This window comes from Gopherus evgoodei, chromosome 1 (genome assembly GCF_007399415.2).
Source record: "Gopherus evgoodei ecotype Sinaloan lineage chromosome 1, rGopEvg1_v1.p, whole genome shotgun sequence".
Lineage (NCBI taxonomy): Eukaryota > Metazoa > Chordata > Testudines > Testudinidae > Gopherus > Gopherus evgoodei.
Genome location: NC_044322.1, coordinates 354,167,504 through 354,182,220, shown reverse-complemented (window position 1 = coordinate 354,182,220; position 14,717 = coordinate 354,167,504). Strand labels below are relative to the sequence as shown.

The 14,717-nt window shown below is 40.4% G+C and overlaps 1 protein-coding gene across 4 annotated transcripts in view; it reads right to left on the bottom strand.

Moving 5' to 3' along the window:
• Positions 1-14,717, bottom strand: part of USP6NL (USP6 N-terminal like) — a 214,838-nt gene that overhangs the window by 33,091 nt on the left and 167,030 nt on the right. For all 4 annotated transcript variants that reach the window (XM_030569272.1, XM_030569182.1, XM_030569096.1 and 1 more), the window contains 2 exons: positions 13,086-13,206; positions 8,483-8,577 (listed from right to left, as the gene is read on the bottom strand). In XM_030569272.1, the coding sequence (XP_030425132.1) occupies positions 8,483-8,577; positions 13,086-13,206 (216 nt within the window). The remainder of the gene's footprint in view (positions 1-8,482; positions 8,578-13,085; positions 13,207-14,717) is intronic.

Here is a 14,717-nt window from a genome sequence, read left to right as displayed (position 1 = left end):
TTTAAAAACCTTATTTACTTTACCTACAACAATAGTTTAGTTACATATTATAGACTTATAGAAAGAGACCTTCTAAAAATGTTAAAATGTATTACTGGCACACTAAACCTTAAATGAGAGTGAATAAATGAAGACTCAGCACACCACTTCTGAAAAAAGGTTGCCAACCTCTGGACTAACTCCTTCCCTATGCCTTGCTCACTGTACAATTGAACTTAGCTGCTACTGATGTCTGGGCACAGTGTTCAACCATTCTTCACACAAAAGAATTCTGACTGTTTCAAACAATGTTGCTTCTGTCCAACAAACGCTTTCTCTCTCGTTTATATTTTTCCTTCATCTCCTTTTTTCTGAAGAGAGATGTAGATGTTTGAGGATGAGTATTAACAGATACCCCTAGAAACATTAAATCTTCCACTTATTGTCAGAACAAGTACAGAAGAGAGTGCATGGTTCTTTCATGTTCTGGAGGAGCCAGAGCTCAGTCTGAAGGTCCATTTAATTTTTAACTTCTCTGCTGACAAGGCTACTAGCAAGGGTACCTGTTAGTGCTAGATGGGGTGATGATCTTGTGAGGTGGATATCTATCCATCAGGAAACAGACTAAGACCGTCAGTTCATTTCACACAGAACATCAAGTAATTAGAAGGATGATGAATTTCACTTCCTACCAACAGGAGTTTAGTCTGAACCAGGGGGTTTAAGAGATGAAAGGTTCTGTACTCCATTAGTCATCTACTGTCTTCCCATCATGTACACAGTTCATATTTCTGCATCGGAAATATTTTCCTTCTAAATAGGAAAAAGCTCATTATGCCTGAAATAACTTTCCATATCTTAAGTACTGAGTATCAATACCAGCTAACAGTAACAAGAGACAGAAAGACATGACATGCTTATACTATTCTGTAATTGTAAAAGCACTGACATTCTTGTCACTTGTATTAGCACTAGTTACAATGTTGAAAGTCTTGGAGACTAGGCTGCTGTTTGAGTGGTGAGGCAGCCAAGAAATTAAATGACACTGAATTTGTCTTCTCTGATGACTATGGGATAGCACAATTTTAAATTAAGCCTCCATGCCTGTCACAGTCAGCTATTTCACAAGTTTCTTAAACATAAGTTCTGAATTAATGAGGGACTGGCAGTATAAGAGTCAATAGTCATCTGGCATGTTCACAGGCCATATATGTTTTGCCATTCCTTGCTGTTCTTCATTGCTCATACAGGTTCAGCAGGGGTCATAGCACAATCTAATAGGTAAACAAATTCAATTTCTTTGTTCAACCAGTGTTACAGCTCTCTCTCTCGTTCTCTCTCTCATTTTAAGGTCTATATAATAGAAGTTTTTAAAGAGGTGGATTATGTGAGGAAAAAAAACCCTATGGGATAGCTCAGTGGCATGTGCATTGGCCTGCTAAACCCAGGTGTCATAACCTGCACCTGAGGTTATTTCAGGCTCTGGCTGAGCCTTTTGGGTATGGCTGTCTGTTGCTTCTGCCAGTTTTGGCTCGCTGGCGCCCTCTGGCTTTGAGTTTGAAGATGTGGTTGCACTTGCTGGTGCTGGTTGCTGTTCCAGTTCCGGGCCTGGGACTGGAGGTGTTGTGGCTGTTTCAGTGGTAGGCATGGAATCCGGGTCCACTACCTCTGTCTGGGTCTCTGGTAACACAGATGGGGCCTCTGTGGACGGCTCAGGAACAGGAATGGGTCTGGAAGCTTGCCTGGTTTGGCTACGTGTAACCATTCCCACTCTCTTGGCCCGCCTCACCTGGTTGGCCAAGTCTTCCCCCAGTAGCATGGGGATAGGATAATTGTCATAGACTGCAAAAGTCCACATTCCTGACCAGCCTTTGTACTGGACAGGCAGTTCAGCTGTAGGCAAGTCTACAGCTTGTGACATGAAGGGGTAAATTGTAACTTTGGCCTTTGGGTTGATGAATTTGGGGTCAACGAAGGATTGGTGGATAGCTGACACTTGTGCCCCCGTGTCTCTCCACGCAGTAACCTTCTTTCCGCCCACTCTCAAATTTTCCCTTCGCTCCAAGGGTATTTGAGAGGCATCCGGGCCTGGGGATCTTTGGTGTGATGGTGGTGTAATGAATTGCACTCGCATGGTGTTCTTGGGACAGTTGGCCTTCATATGTCCCAGTTCATTACACTTAAAGCATCTTCCATCTGATGGGTCACTGGGCCGAGGTGAGTTACTGGAGACTGGTGAGGTGGAAGGGTAGGGTGTCTGTGGCTTTACTTGGGTGGTATGTGGGGTCTTTGGCTGTCCTCGGTTGTAGGGTTTATGGTCTGTGTGCCCCCTGGGGTAATCGTTCCCCTTGACAGTAGCTTTCTTGCTTTCTGCCAGTTCCATCCATTTGGCTCCAATCTCCCCCGCCTCAACGAGATATTTGGGTTTTCCATCTTGTATGTACCGTGTGATGTCTTCAGGAACACCATCCAAGAACTGCTCCATTTGTATGAGGAGGTGCAGTTCTTCCAAGGTTTGAACGTTGTTTCCTGTTATCCAGGCCTCATAGTTTTTTGCAATGTAGTAGGCGTGTTTGGGAAATGACACATCTGGTTTCCACTTTTGGGTTCTGAAGCACCGACGGGCATGATCTGGGGTTATCCCCATTCTGTATCTGGCCTTGGTTTGAAAAAGTTTATAGTCATTCATTTGCTGCTTAGGCATTTCAGCTGCCACCTCTGCTAAAGGTCCACTGAGCTGTGACCTTAATTCTACCATGTACTGGTCTTCGAGGATGCTGTACCCAAGACAGGCTCTTTCAAAATTTTCCAAGAAGGCCTCGGTGTGATCCCCTGCCTTGTAGGTGGGAAATTTTCTGTGCTGTGGAGCAATAATTGGCGCCGGGTTGTTAGGGTTGGCTGGAGTCTGTTGCTTAGCCTTTTCTAATTCCATGGCCTGTTGGTGGGCTTCCCTCTGGAGTTCTGTCTGTCTTCTGTGGGCTGCCTCTTCTTCTTCGTGCTTCCTTCTGTGGGCCAACTCTTCTTCTGCTTGTTTCCTTCGGTGGGCCACCTCTTCTTCTTCTAGTTTTCTTTTGTGTGCTGCCTCTTTGATTTGTTCTTCTCTTTCTTTCATCTCCATTTGTCGCCTGTGTTCAGCTTCTTTGAATTGCTCTTCGGCCTTAATTTTTGCCTTAGAAGTCATGATTCCTGTTTTCTTGTGTTGGGGTGCCCTCCGGTGTTTATTTTCTGAACTGCAGGCTCTGCTGCCTCCTGGGGTCTGCCTAGCAACAGGGGTTTTGCCCTTTGTTTTCAATGTAAAGCAAACCAGAAAAACCACTTTATTTGCATGTATATAGTGCTGATAATGACTCTCAATGGGAGTGCTATTGTGTGACAAAAGACTCTTAATAGCACTTAATGGTTTCTTGCTTATTATGCAAGCCACAAACTGCCAGAGAGAGCAGAAAAAAAAATTCTCTCTGGTTCCCTTTTAAAACCAAACTGTTTCTCTCTGCTAAAAAATCCCTTAGCAGAGAAAAAATATAATATTCCTACTGGCTTCTGGATTTTGTCTATCCCGTAACCGCTGCACACCATGTCATAACCTTAGTCCCAGATTTGGACCTTAGCGTCCAAAATATGGGGGTTAGCATGAAAACCTCCAAGTTTAGTTACCAGCTTGGACCTGGTACTTGCTGCCACCACCCAAAAAATTAGAGTGTTTTGGGGCACTCTGGTCCCCCTGAAAAACCTTCCCTGGGGACCCCAAGACCCAAATCCCTTGAGTCTCACAACAAAGGGAAATAATCCTTTTTCCCTTCCCCCCTCCAGGTGCTCCTGGAGAGATACACAGACACAAGCTCTGTGAATACAAACAGAGTGACTCCCCCTCTCCGTTTCCAGTCCTGGAAACAAAAGCACTTTCCTCTTCACCCAGAGGGAATGCAAAATCAGGCTAGCAAATCCAACACACACAGATCTCCCCCTGATTTCTTCCTCCCACCAATTCCCTGGTGAGTACAGACTCAATTTCCCTGAAATTTCCCAGAAAAGAAAACTCCAACAGGTCTCAAAAAGAAAGCTTTATATAAAAAGAAAGAAAATACATACAAATGGTCTCTCTGTATTAAGGTGACACAACACAGGGTCGATTGCTTAAAAGAATATTGAATAAACAGCCTTATTCAAAAAGAATACAAATCAAAGCACTCCAGCACTTATATTCATGCAAATACCAAAGAAAAGAAACCATATAACTTACTATCTGATCTCTTTGTCCTTACACTTAGAAACAGAAGACTAGAAAGCAGAAACTACTTCTCCAAAGCTCAGAGAAAGCAGGCAGACAGAAAACAAAGACCTCAGACACAAAATTCCCTCCACTCAAAGTTGAAAAAATCTGGTTTCCTGATTGGTCCTCTGGTCAGGTGCTTCAGGTGAAAGAGACATTAACCCTTAGCTATCTGTTTATGACACCAGGGTTGTGAGTTCAATCCTTGAGGGGGCCATTTAGGGAACTAGGGTAAAAATCAGTCTGGGGACTGGTCCTGCTTTGAGCAGGGGGTTGGACTAGATGACCTCTTGAGGTCCCTTCCAACCCTGACATTCTATGATTGTTCTTTGGATTCAGGCCTGCGTTAGATCAGTAAAACCAATGGCATAGTCCAGTCTTGCAGTTCCTGAGATATAGAGTAGTGACTGGTTAATTTTATGTACAATGTTATAGTCGAGATTCTGTAAACCATAACTTTCATTTGAAAATAATTATTCATAGGTACTATTAATGTAAGTAAGATGTGGCATATCCCCTGTGAGAAATCATGACAAATAACTTCTGAAACCATCTTACAAAATAAAGAATTCATTTATAGGATGAGTCATTAAAACAAATGGGTTTGTTTAGAAATTTCCAAGTAAAACAAGGTGAATCAACAGTCTACTACATATAAGAAAATATAGTGGGGTCAGGTTCTCAGTTGGTGTCAATTGATGTAGTTCCAATAAAATAAAAAAAAATATCAATGCAACTAAACTGATTTACTCCAGCACATGGCCTGGTATATGTAATTCAAAGATGATCTAGCAGGTTCTAGTAATGACTGTTTATTGAGATTTCATATATTCCTGTTTTCAACTGGTTCAAAGTTCCCTCAGAAAGTGAAGGCTACTGAGATACTCTAAGTAAAGTATGTCTACACTAGATATGCTACAGCGGCACAGCTGCACTGCAGCTAACATTCTGTAGATCTTTCTCAAGAGGTTCTGAGGAAAAACTATTCTTGGTTATTAAATATATTATAATGGATATGGGCAATATCATATCAGCAGAATGACTGACCACCATGAAGATTTGTTATCTAGTCATATCCTTTTGCTCTTATAAAATACTATTTTACTTGTTGGTTTACTTCAATTTATTAAAAGCACCTATTCAAAAACGAAGGGTCGAGAGTACAGCACTGTCCATTATACCAGTGGCTCTATGCCTGGTAAGCCAAAATCCTCCAAAATTAAAGCAATAAGAAGGTCTGACCTATAGTCCAAAACCTGCATGAACTCTACTGTGAAAATTGAAGTCATAATTTTCATTCCAGAAGCAAGTGAGCTACTGGATCTCTGTTTTCACTATACAGTAGTTTAAAAAAAAAAATCACAAGATACAACCTGCAATTTTGGATTAATCTTTTACTGTACTGAAGAGAATGTTTCTAAACTAATATATGTTGCAGCATGGCCTGAATAAGTCTCAGCACATTTTGTTTAAAAAAAAATTTGATTAGATTTTAGTATATACTATTGATGTTCAGCAGAAACACGTTTTAGTAGAATCTGAGCCAGCTACAATCATCAGGAAATTATTCTCACCATAATGCACATGTATACCATTCCCAATAAAAAGGTTACATGAACATTACTTATTGTTTGGCTTGAATATGCTCAACATTGTAATGAAAATAACAAACACAGTCCCAGCCCAAGGGTTTCATAACTGAGAGGTTAACAGAGTGTATACTCTATTTTTTATACCAGGTTCTGAAAAAAATTCATTCTTCCTACCACAGCTACCCTTTGGGTGAAGAAGAGGCTATTCACTTTGCACAGTACTTGCAGTTCTTCGAGATGTGTACCCCTATGGGTGCTCCACCTCAGATGCGCCTGCTCCCCTCAAGCTCTTGATCAGAAATTTTTCTAATAGCCACATCTTTTTACCCACTCAGGTGTCCTATGTATCCTTGTGCTGCACACTGAGGGTATATAGCCCTCAGTTCCTTCTCCATCCAAATATCCTAAGAGAACAGTCTGAAGCAGAGAGGAAGGAGGGTGAGTAATGAAGCATGCATTGGGACATACATCTTGAAGAATTGTAGTTACTGAAGACGGTGACTCCTTGTTCTTGAGTAGGATCCCTGTGGGTGCTCCACTTCAAGTAGTACTTTGAAGAGTAACTTCTTTTTCTTCTTCTTCAAATGGTGTCCTTATGGGTGCTCTACTTCAAGTGACGCCCAACCAGGATCCCAGAAGGAGAAGGAAGCTTCAGAATTGAGTCTAGAACTGAAGATAGTACCGCATTACCAAGAGCCACATAGGATCTGGTGGCACGGATCAAGGCAGAGTGCTTAGAAAATGATAGCGGCTGTTCTTATCTTAGATATTTGGATGCACTTGAGTAATGCTCTGGATGTTGCTTCTGGTCTGGGAGTGTGTGCTATCACCTTTTGACAACCTTTAGGCAACCTTATATTAAGTATTCCCTAAATTTAGGCATAAAAGGCCATCTTTTTAAAGGAACCTCAGTTTGGCCTCCTTTTCAGATTGTTGCAGAATTGTGTGCCACAAATGTAGAGTGTTGGGGTTCTTTTCGCTGTAGGCTTTAGGAATGGGTCAAACAGCTTGACTGCCTTTCAGCATATTTATTGTCATCTCTTGGAAGTTCATACTTATTTCTGGGAAGAGTTTTTACAAAGAAATGAAGGGTGATCCTGGGGGTACAGCAATAGGAGGTCTGTGTTCAATTCTCTGCCCTAGACTTCCTGCCTCCCATGGCTGGAGTATGCAGTGGGGGCAGCGCAGGGCTGCCTATAATGTCACAATGCAGTGCCCATGGCAGGGGAATTCTCTGGCTACTTGTTGTCTGATTCAAGAGAGGACAGAATGCCACGTTGGGTAAATCAAAATCTCTTTGGGCCTCCATTCCCTATCTGTAAAATGGTGATAGCAATCCTTCCTTTGTTTGTCTTGTCTGTTTAAATTGTCGTCTCTGTAGGGCAGAGAACTGTCTCCATGAGTGTGAACAGCACCCTGCACAATAGGGATGTAATCTCAGTTGGGACCCATAGGTGCTACTGTAATACCAATCTATAAATAATAACATCTGTAATGGTTCCCCACTGGGACCTGAGTTATGACGTTTGCATGCTCAACTACCTTTGGATACATTCCTAGTTTTTTGACTGGTTGTGTGGATTTTTATTTTTTTTTCAAAAGGTAAAACAGATCTCAGCTGGTTACTAGGGCACTGGGTTACCCCTGGCCTGGGGAAAGAACAGGAGAGGGAATTCTTCAGTGTTGAGACAATGCACTGCAGATTCCAGACACAGGGCCTTCAGGTAGTGACACAGTTACAGAAACTGCAATTTATTCTGCCTCATCCTCCCGAAGGTCAGTGAGAAGAAACTCCTATGGTGATATAATAGGGAAGAAGCTGGGTGATATCTGAGAAACAAAAGTTCTGAAGCAGCTCTGGAGCTTGCACCAGTTCAAGGTGAATGGGAAAAGCAGCTGGATGGATACCCATGGGGAAGAACTGAAAGTTAGGATCTCTGTGGTTGGTAAATGTGTAGTAGAGAAAATGATCCATAGAAACATAGACAGTAGGAGATTGGAAAGAAGCAAAGGTTCCCCCTGGGCCCAACTGTAGGAGATGCTGCCCCCATCCTTTCTAGGGGGCCCTCTGACTGTTCTGCCCTGGGGCCCACAATTGCCATTAGGAGGCCTGGCCTCATATACGCTTGTGTGAGGCACAAGGATACACTGGATGCTGAACAGACACGGCTAACGGAAAATCTCTGATCGAGGGCTCAAGAGGTGCCTGCGCACCTGAAGTGGAGCACCCATAGGGACACTACTCGAAGAAGAGTAAGTTGTCTGATTACAAAGTCTGCCTGGCCCAGAGGCACTATGTGGTCAGTTCTGCATGTGATAAATCCTTTATAAAGGCATTCAGTGCCCAGGGGTTAGCTAAACAGTAAAATCTTCAACTGCATTTACTGGAGACAAATATTTTCAGGAAACGAGCAGAGATGTGACTCTCAATCTGATTATTTTAAGAGCCCAATCAATGTCCCAATTCAGCCAAAACTCCACGACTTCATTCATATGACAGCAACAGGACTTTTGCCGGTTAGAACCCAACATACATCCCCCAAATTTGCAGCATTCTAAATCAATAGATTAGACTGGACTGAAACAAGATGGTTGACTTTAGTGCAATAAATACTACTTTTTTTCTGGCATATTTACTTACAAAGTGTTGCTTAAGTTTAGACAAAAACTTCTTCAATATTTTCTCATGATGTTCTTGAAACCGCAACAGTTTTGGAAAACCAGGAACAAAGAAGCCTAGGGAAAACAAAAAAAAGAGGCCAACATGCAGCATGTAACAAGAATAAGTTGCACAAAAAAAATTATCCAAAAGGTATCTAAACATTTAAAAGCATGTTGGTTTCAATTACACACGTTTTCAAGACTGCAACACTCAAAATAATGTACACAGTACATTTTACTACATTGACGCAAGAATAAATGTAGGTTTTATTGTCCAAGCTACTGTGGTAAAATCTCTACCATTTTCCTATTGCCTATTTTCAATTTAATAATAGTAATGATTAGGGAGGGCTGCAGGCACCAGTTCAGTAAGCAGGTGCTTGGGGCAGCCAACAGACGGGGCGGCACGAGCAGCTCTTCGGCAGCAAGTCCCTCACTCCCTCTTGGAGGGAAGGACCAGCCACCGAATTCTGAAGCGGCGGCGGCAGAGCTGATGGCAGCTTTTTTTTTTTTGCGCTGCTTGGGGCGGCAAAAACATTGGAGCCAGCCCTGGCTATGATGGATACAAGTTGCATCAACTCTGATTTAGTCTGCACCACTATAAAAGCACACGGCAAGCAGCTTTTTTTTTAAATGACAGATTCTAAAAAAAGTTAAAAAACAGAAATCTGAAGTGTGGTTTTGCCCTTGAGAGTGACTCTAGAAAGGCACCTTAGCAAGTCTGTTCTCCATGTGTATTCACACGGCAGACACAAACCACACAGCTGCCAGAACTTGTGCAGCGGCAAAGGTAGAGAAAGAGGGAGAATATTAGGCAGGGCTCCCCATCCAGATATGGAATTAATAAGCAGAGAGCGTAATTTGAAGACCATGGGCTTGTATAGTGTAACTAAAGGCATAGGTAACCTGCAAAAACTTTATTGGTTATATGTCTGAGAATGAAGCAGTCAGATTCAATGTCACCGCCACAGCTGAGTTTGCAGGGCAGGCAACCAGGGGGGAAAACTCACATTTTTACTTGTAAACTGAGATAGTTGATACAAAAGTTAGTCAGTCAAGGTGGGTGAGGTAATATCTTTTAATGCACCAACTTTTGTTGGTGAAAGTAAGAAGCTTTTGAACTTACACAGATCTCTTCCTCCTGGTATTTTTTCAGCAAATGTAGTCCAATTAAAAAATATTACCTTATCCTCCCTGCCTCTCTATTATCCTGGGACCAACATGGCTACAACACTGCAAACAACATGGAAGTTAGCACCACAGTAAACAAGGACCCCAAAATACTATTTTAATGGAACCAGTTTTCAGAATAGAATCAAATTTTAAAACCAAAAGATACCTTCTGGCCAGCTGCCAGTTCAATAATTCAGCACAATATGCAGAGTGACTAAGCATTAAGATCTCCTATCTCAGAATCATGGAACCTAAGTTAATATAGCAACTTCTCTGTCATGTGAAAAAAGGAATGTCTGATGTTACCTACACTCAGATAAGCAAAATAGTTTTCTTTTTACATTACCTGTGAATCAGTACCTCAAAGCTAATTGTGCATTAATAATAATATTCAAAGGTACTGCTGCTCTTTCCATTCATACTCTAATTCTTTAGCCTGAATCTGGGAAAACAGTTATGGAAATCCTATGGGAAATAGTTTTTAAAAATGTAGATCATTTTTAGATCATATCTAAATTTTATTATTTGGAGACTTCTTGCCATACATACAGAAAATGTTTAGGGTACATCTACACGGGAGGGGGGGGGAGGAGAATGAGACACACACGTTTTCATTTTGGTTTTTTCCCCCCTGCAGTATAGATGTACCCTTACAGTCAAATCCATCCCTTGATTTTCAGTAGACTTATACCAGGGGTTAGATGGGTTGTATGTTTTGAGAGACACTTGGTTGCAGTGGAAAAAACAGTGAGTCCGCAGGTCACAGATGAGTGGCAGATGAAACAAAGTGCTTTGTTTATTATAGGGAGGAACTTTTTAGCTGTGCTACTCTAGGCAGCAACTTTATTTAATTGCACTACTCAGCCATCACTATCAGCCATTTATTTCAGAGAGTGATGTCTTGATTATTGGCATCAAGTGTGAGAAAAGACATTTCCCCCAGGTTTAGAACTGAAATGCATACAATTTTGACTTGAAATTGTTTAAGGGCTACTTTTTAAAAGATGTACGCAGGAAGAAACAAAAGTAGCAACGTGCATGCATACTTCACATAAATCAGTTTGAAAGTTTACTCTTTAGCATCTCCAGTGTTTATAGTAATGCTTTCACTGCTGTAAATGGGTTTTAGGTATATAAACTGAAGTGCATTTGATTATTTGGGGGCAGGGCTATTATTCATTCAGACTATAGTCAAGGTTATATGTTAGCACATCTATAAACACAAACTTCCCCACCGGGCTGTTGTAAGGTTTAGTTAATACTTCTAAAGCACTTAATATCTTCCATTTGAGAATCTCAAAGTGCTAAGTATTTTATCAATCACGTTTTCAGGGATTGTATAGCCCTGATGGAAAAGAATTTGCTCCAAGCTCAAACTTGTCAAGAAAATAATTGGGCTTGGGAGGGAATATTTTAAAACAAATTTCATGAAATTAAATTCAGCCATTTTCAGCTTACACAAGCAATGGTAATGGCTTGTGATGGGGAGAGGGGACACACTTACTTTTATTCGGTTCCATTTATTCCAATCTGCTCATAGCACAATTGTTCATATATGTAAAAATGTACATGCCGAGCTCTGGCAGTAGTGGTTGTTAGCTACCAGCACACTGCAGACAAGCTAAAGGCGCATACACTTGTGGCCATGAAAACACACAGCAACCCTCATGGAGCTCCTTCACCATCAGCAATTGGGTGCATTTGGGCTCACAGTAGCAGTATGAAATCACCCCTACAAAAGCTAATCGCTTTAGAAATTTATTCTATGGGAGTTCCTCAGAGCCATCATGTTAAGAGCACAAATCCAAGGGTAGGACTCTATCCTGGCAACAGTGTGATGTGCCCAAACACCAACATTTTGAATCTGGAGGACATTCTTTATCCTATTTAACAGTTTACAGAAGACTAGCTTTTGGCCCAAAACAGCATCCCTCGGTGGTGCTAGGGGAAAGCCTATAGGTGTATATGGGTCATATGTACTACAGATGGGTAAACTAGTTTGGAAAATAATAAGAATGGATTAGTTTAGTTTACATTGGTTTGGAGAAGGTACAGAGAAGGACAACAAAAATGATTAAGGGTATGTGACAACTTCTGTATGAGGAGACATTAAAAAGACGGTGACTGGGCTTAGAAGAGAGACGACTAAAGAAAGATATGATAGAGGTCTATAAAATAAAAAAAGGTGTGGAGAAAATGAATAGGCAAGTGTAATATAACCCTTCACTTAACACAAAAACCAGGAGTCACCCAACGAAATTAATAGTCAGCAAGTTAAAACAAATATGAGGAAGTACTTCTTCACACAACACAAGTCAACCTATGGAATTCACTGCCAGGGGTTGTTGTGAAGGTCAAAAGTATAACTGGATTCAAAAAAGAATTAGATACGGTCATGAGAATAGGTCCAAGACAGCCAGGGTTGCAACCCCATGCTCTGGGTGTCCCTAACCCTCTAACTGTCAGAAGCTTGGAGTGACAGGATGACAGGGGATGGCTCACTCAATAATTGCCCTGTTCTATTCATTCCCTCTGAAACATCTGGCACTGGCCACTGTCAGAAGGTAAAGAACACATAGAAAATACTAAAATTTAAAAGTAACAAATAAATTAGAGAGAAAACACAATTATATTTAAGTAACAAAATGGTGGAACAATAGAATTCTGTGTGAGGCAGAGATACAGCTTGCCAACAGTTTACCCTGAGCTCATACCATTGTGCCTGCCTACAGCATTAGTTTTAACTGTGGATTTCCAGCTTTGCCAGTTGATATCACAGCCATTTAACAGGTTTTTTATATGGTTTTCATTATTATTCAATTGCCATATAAATGTCTGCATAACCAAATTTCAACACTGCCAGGCAAAGATAACTGAAGTAACTTCCATGAATATCAGCAATGAAGTCCAGAAACATAGTCCTTAGAATAAATACCTGTAAGTGCAGCATTTAACATAGGATAATAGCTTTATCTGCATTTTACAAGGCTCTGATAAAATTGGCATTTGTAATATTACTTCACAGAACAAATCAGTGGCACTAATAGCTGAAGCAGAAACACTGATACACTTAAAGTGACAGCACTAAGAGAACTTTTGGGTATTTTCCCAGAATAAATTCAGAACAACATTAGAGGATGGGAAACTTTCACTGATGACTACTTGTAGGATATAACCTACAAAACAATCATATGAAATTGTAGATAAATGTTAACGATATTTATTAAGAGATTATTAAATATTATTTGTTCTGTAGTAGTATGCAATAGCCCCACACAGGATAAGGACCCCACTGTGCCAGGCACCGAACACACTAACACAAATGGATATGGCCCCCGTCTCAAACAATTTATAATCTAATTAGGACATGTTGAAATGTAATTTGTACTATGTGAGCTGAAATACCATACCATGCATAGCATGTTTAGGACCTGAGAGTAGCTTCACCAGGGCCCAGAAGGCATCTTCTTCATTCATGTACATGAGGAGTAAAGCTGTGATCTGGCTCATCCCCTGACAGTATCCAACCTCCTGAAATTTAGAGGACAGGAAACATTAACTTCATAAACAAACAAAAAACAACTATTTGTGTATTTAACATGAGAAAATACACAATTTTTGGAATAAGCTCTCTAAATATGGCAAACCCACACACCCCTCAAATCTTCATCATTAAAATTTTCCTTTAAACTCTATTGCCATGGCTATTCAAAGACAAAACATATTATACTATAAGTGATAATTCACTGTCTTTCAACTAGTGCTTGAACTGGCTTTGGCCTTTCTTTAAAATACAGTATATTTGTACACAAAATCCTTTAAAACGTTTGCATATAATTTATATAAACCTACACCTAGAACAGATGTGTTTTCTATTCTCCATGTGGAGCAGCACAATATATGGCAAGAAGATATTGCAGATACATAAACAAGTGAGACAGAGACATCTCTCCTCTTATTCAAAAACGGTAGCAATTTAAAACAGGAAACCCCACAAGGCTACTGCGCTAATATATTAAATCCTGTGGTGGGAACCAGCAATAAGAAATATCAGACTGCTTAAGTAAGGATTATTACTGACTTTACAAAACCAGCTGCTAATGTATATTTGATGAGAAAGAGATAATTATTGAGAAAGTCTTTTAGACAGATGGGTTCATCGCAAGAACTTTGGCCAAGGAAGCCTTTTAATTTGCCTTCATGCCGAAAGATAAAAAGGAAACTAGCTAAGAAGTCTGAAACAACTGATATATAATAAAAGAAAAAATGCAACAATAAGCCTAAATACTAATCTTTTTCTACTTGTTTAAACACTACCAATGTCTATATTGTATCCATTGATTTTAAACAGCATCTTTCATGTAATAGTATCAGAGGGGTAGCCGTGCTAGTCTGGATCTGTAAAAGCAGCAAAGAGTCCTGTGGCACCTTATAGACTAACAGACGTTTTGGAGCATGAGCTTTCGTGGGTGAAGTGGGTATTCACCCACAAAAGCTCATGCTCCAAAACGTCTGTTAGTCTATAAGGTGTCACAGGATTCTTTGCTGCTTTCACGTAATATAAATTATTATTAGTTAATTCAAACAATGTGCTGTGGAAAACAAAAAGTCCCTGCTATCAGAGTTTTAATCCTAAACACCGTACAATCAAAAATCTAGGGCACCTATTAAATGACAGAAAACATAATTATAGAATTAAAAACAGTAATATTAGCTTCTTCTTGCACCAAAAGAGAGCTTTCAATCTGGGACAGCAAAACTAAAACTTCTTTTAAATGGATATGATGCTGGAAGGGAAGCAAGGTGATATTTAATAAGAATGATTTCTATATTTACTTATAATGAGAATAATCCTGCAAACGTTTCTGCACAGACTCAGCTCTACATACAGTCTCATTGACTTCATTGGAACTACTCATGTGTAAAGTTAAACCCAATTATAAAAATCTTTGCAGGATGGGGGCGTAATGAGTAAATACAGAAGTGGACATCTGACGTTTACATTACTTACATTTTTAACAGGCAACTCAGACTTAGATGCT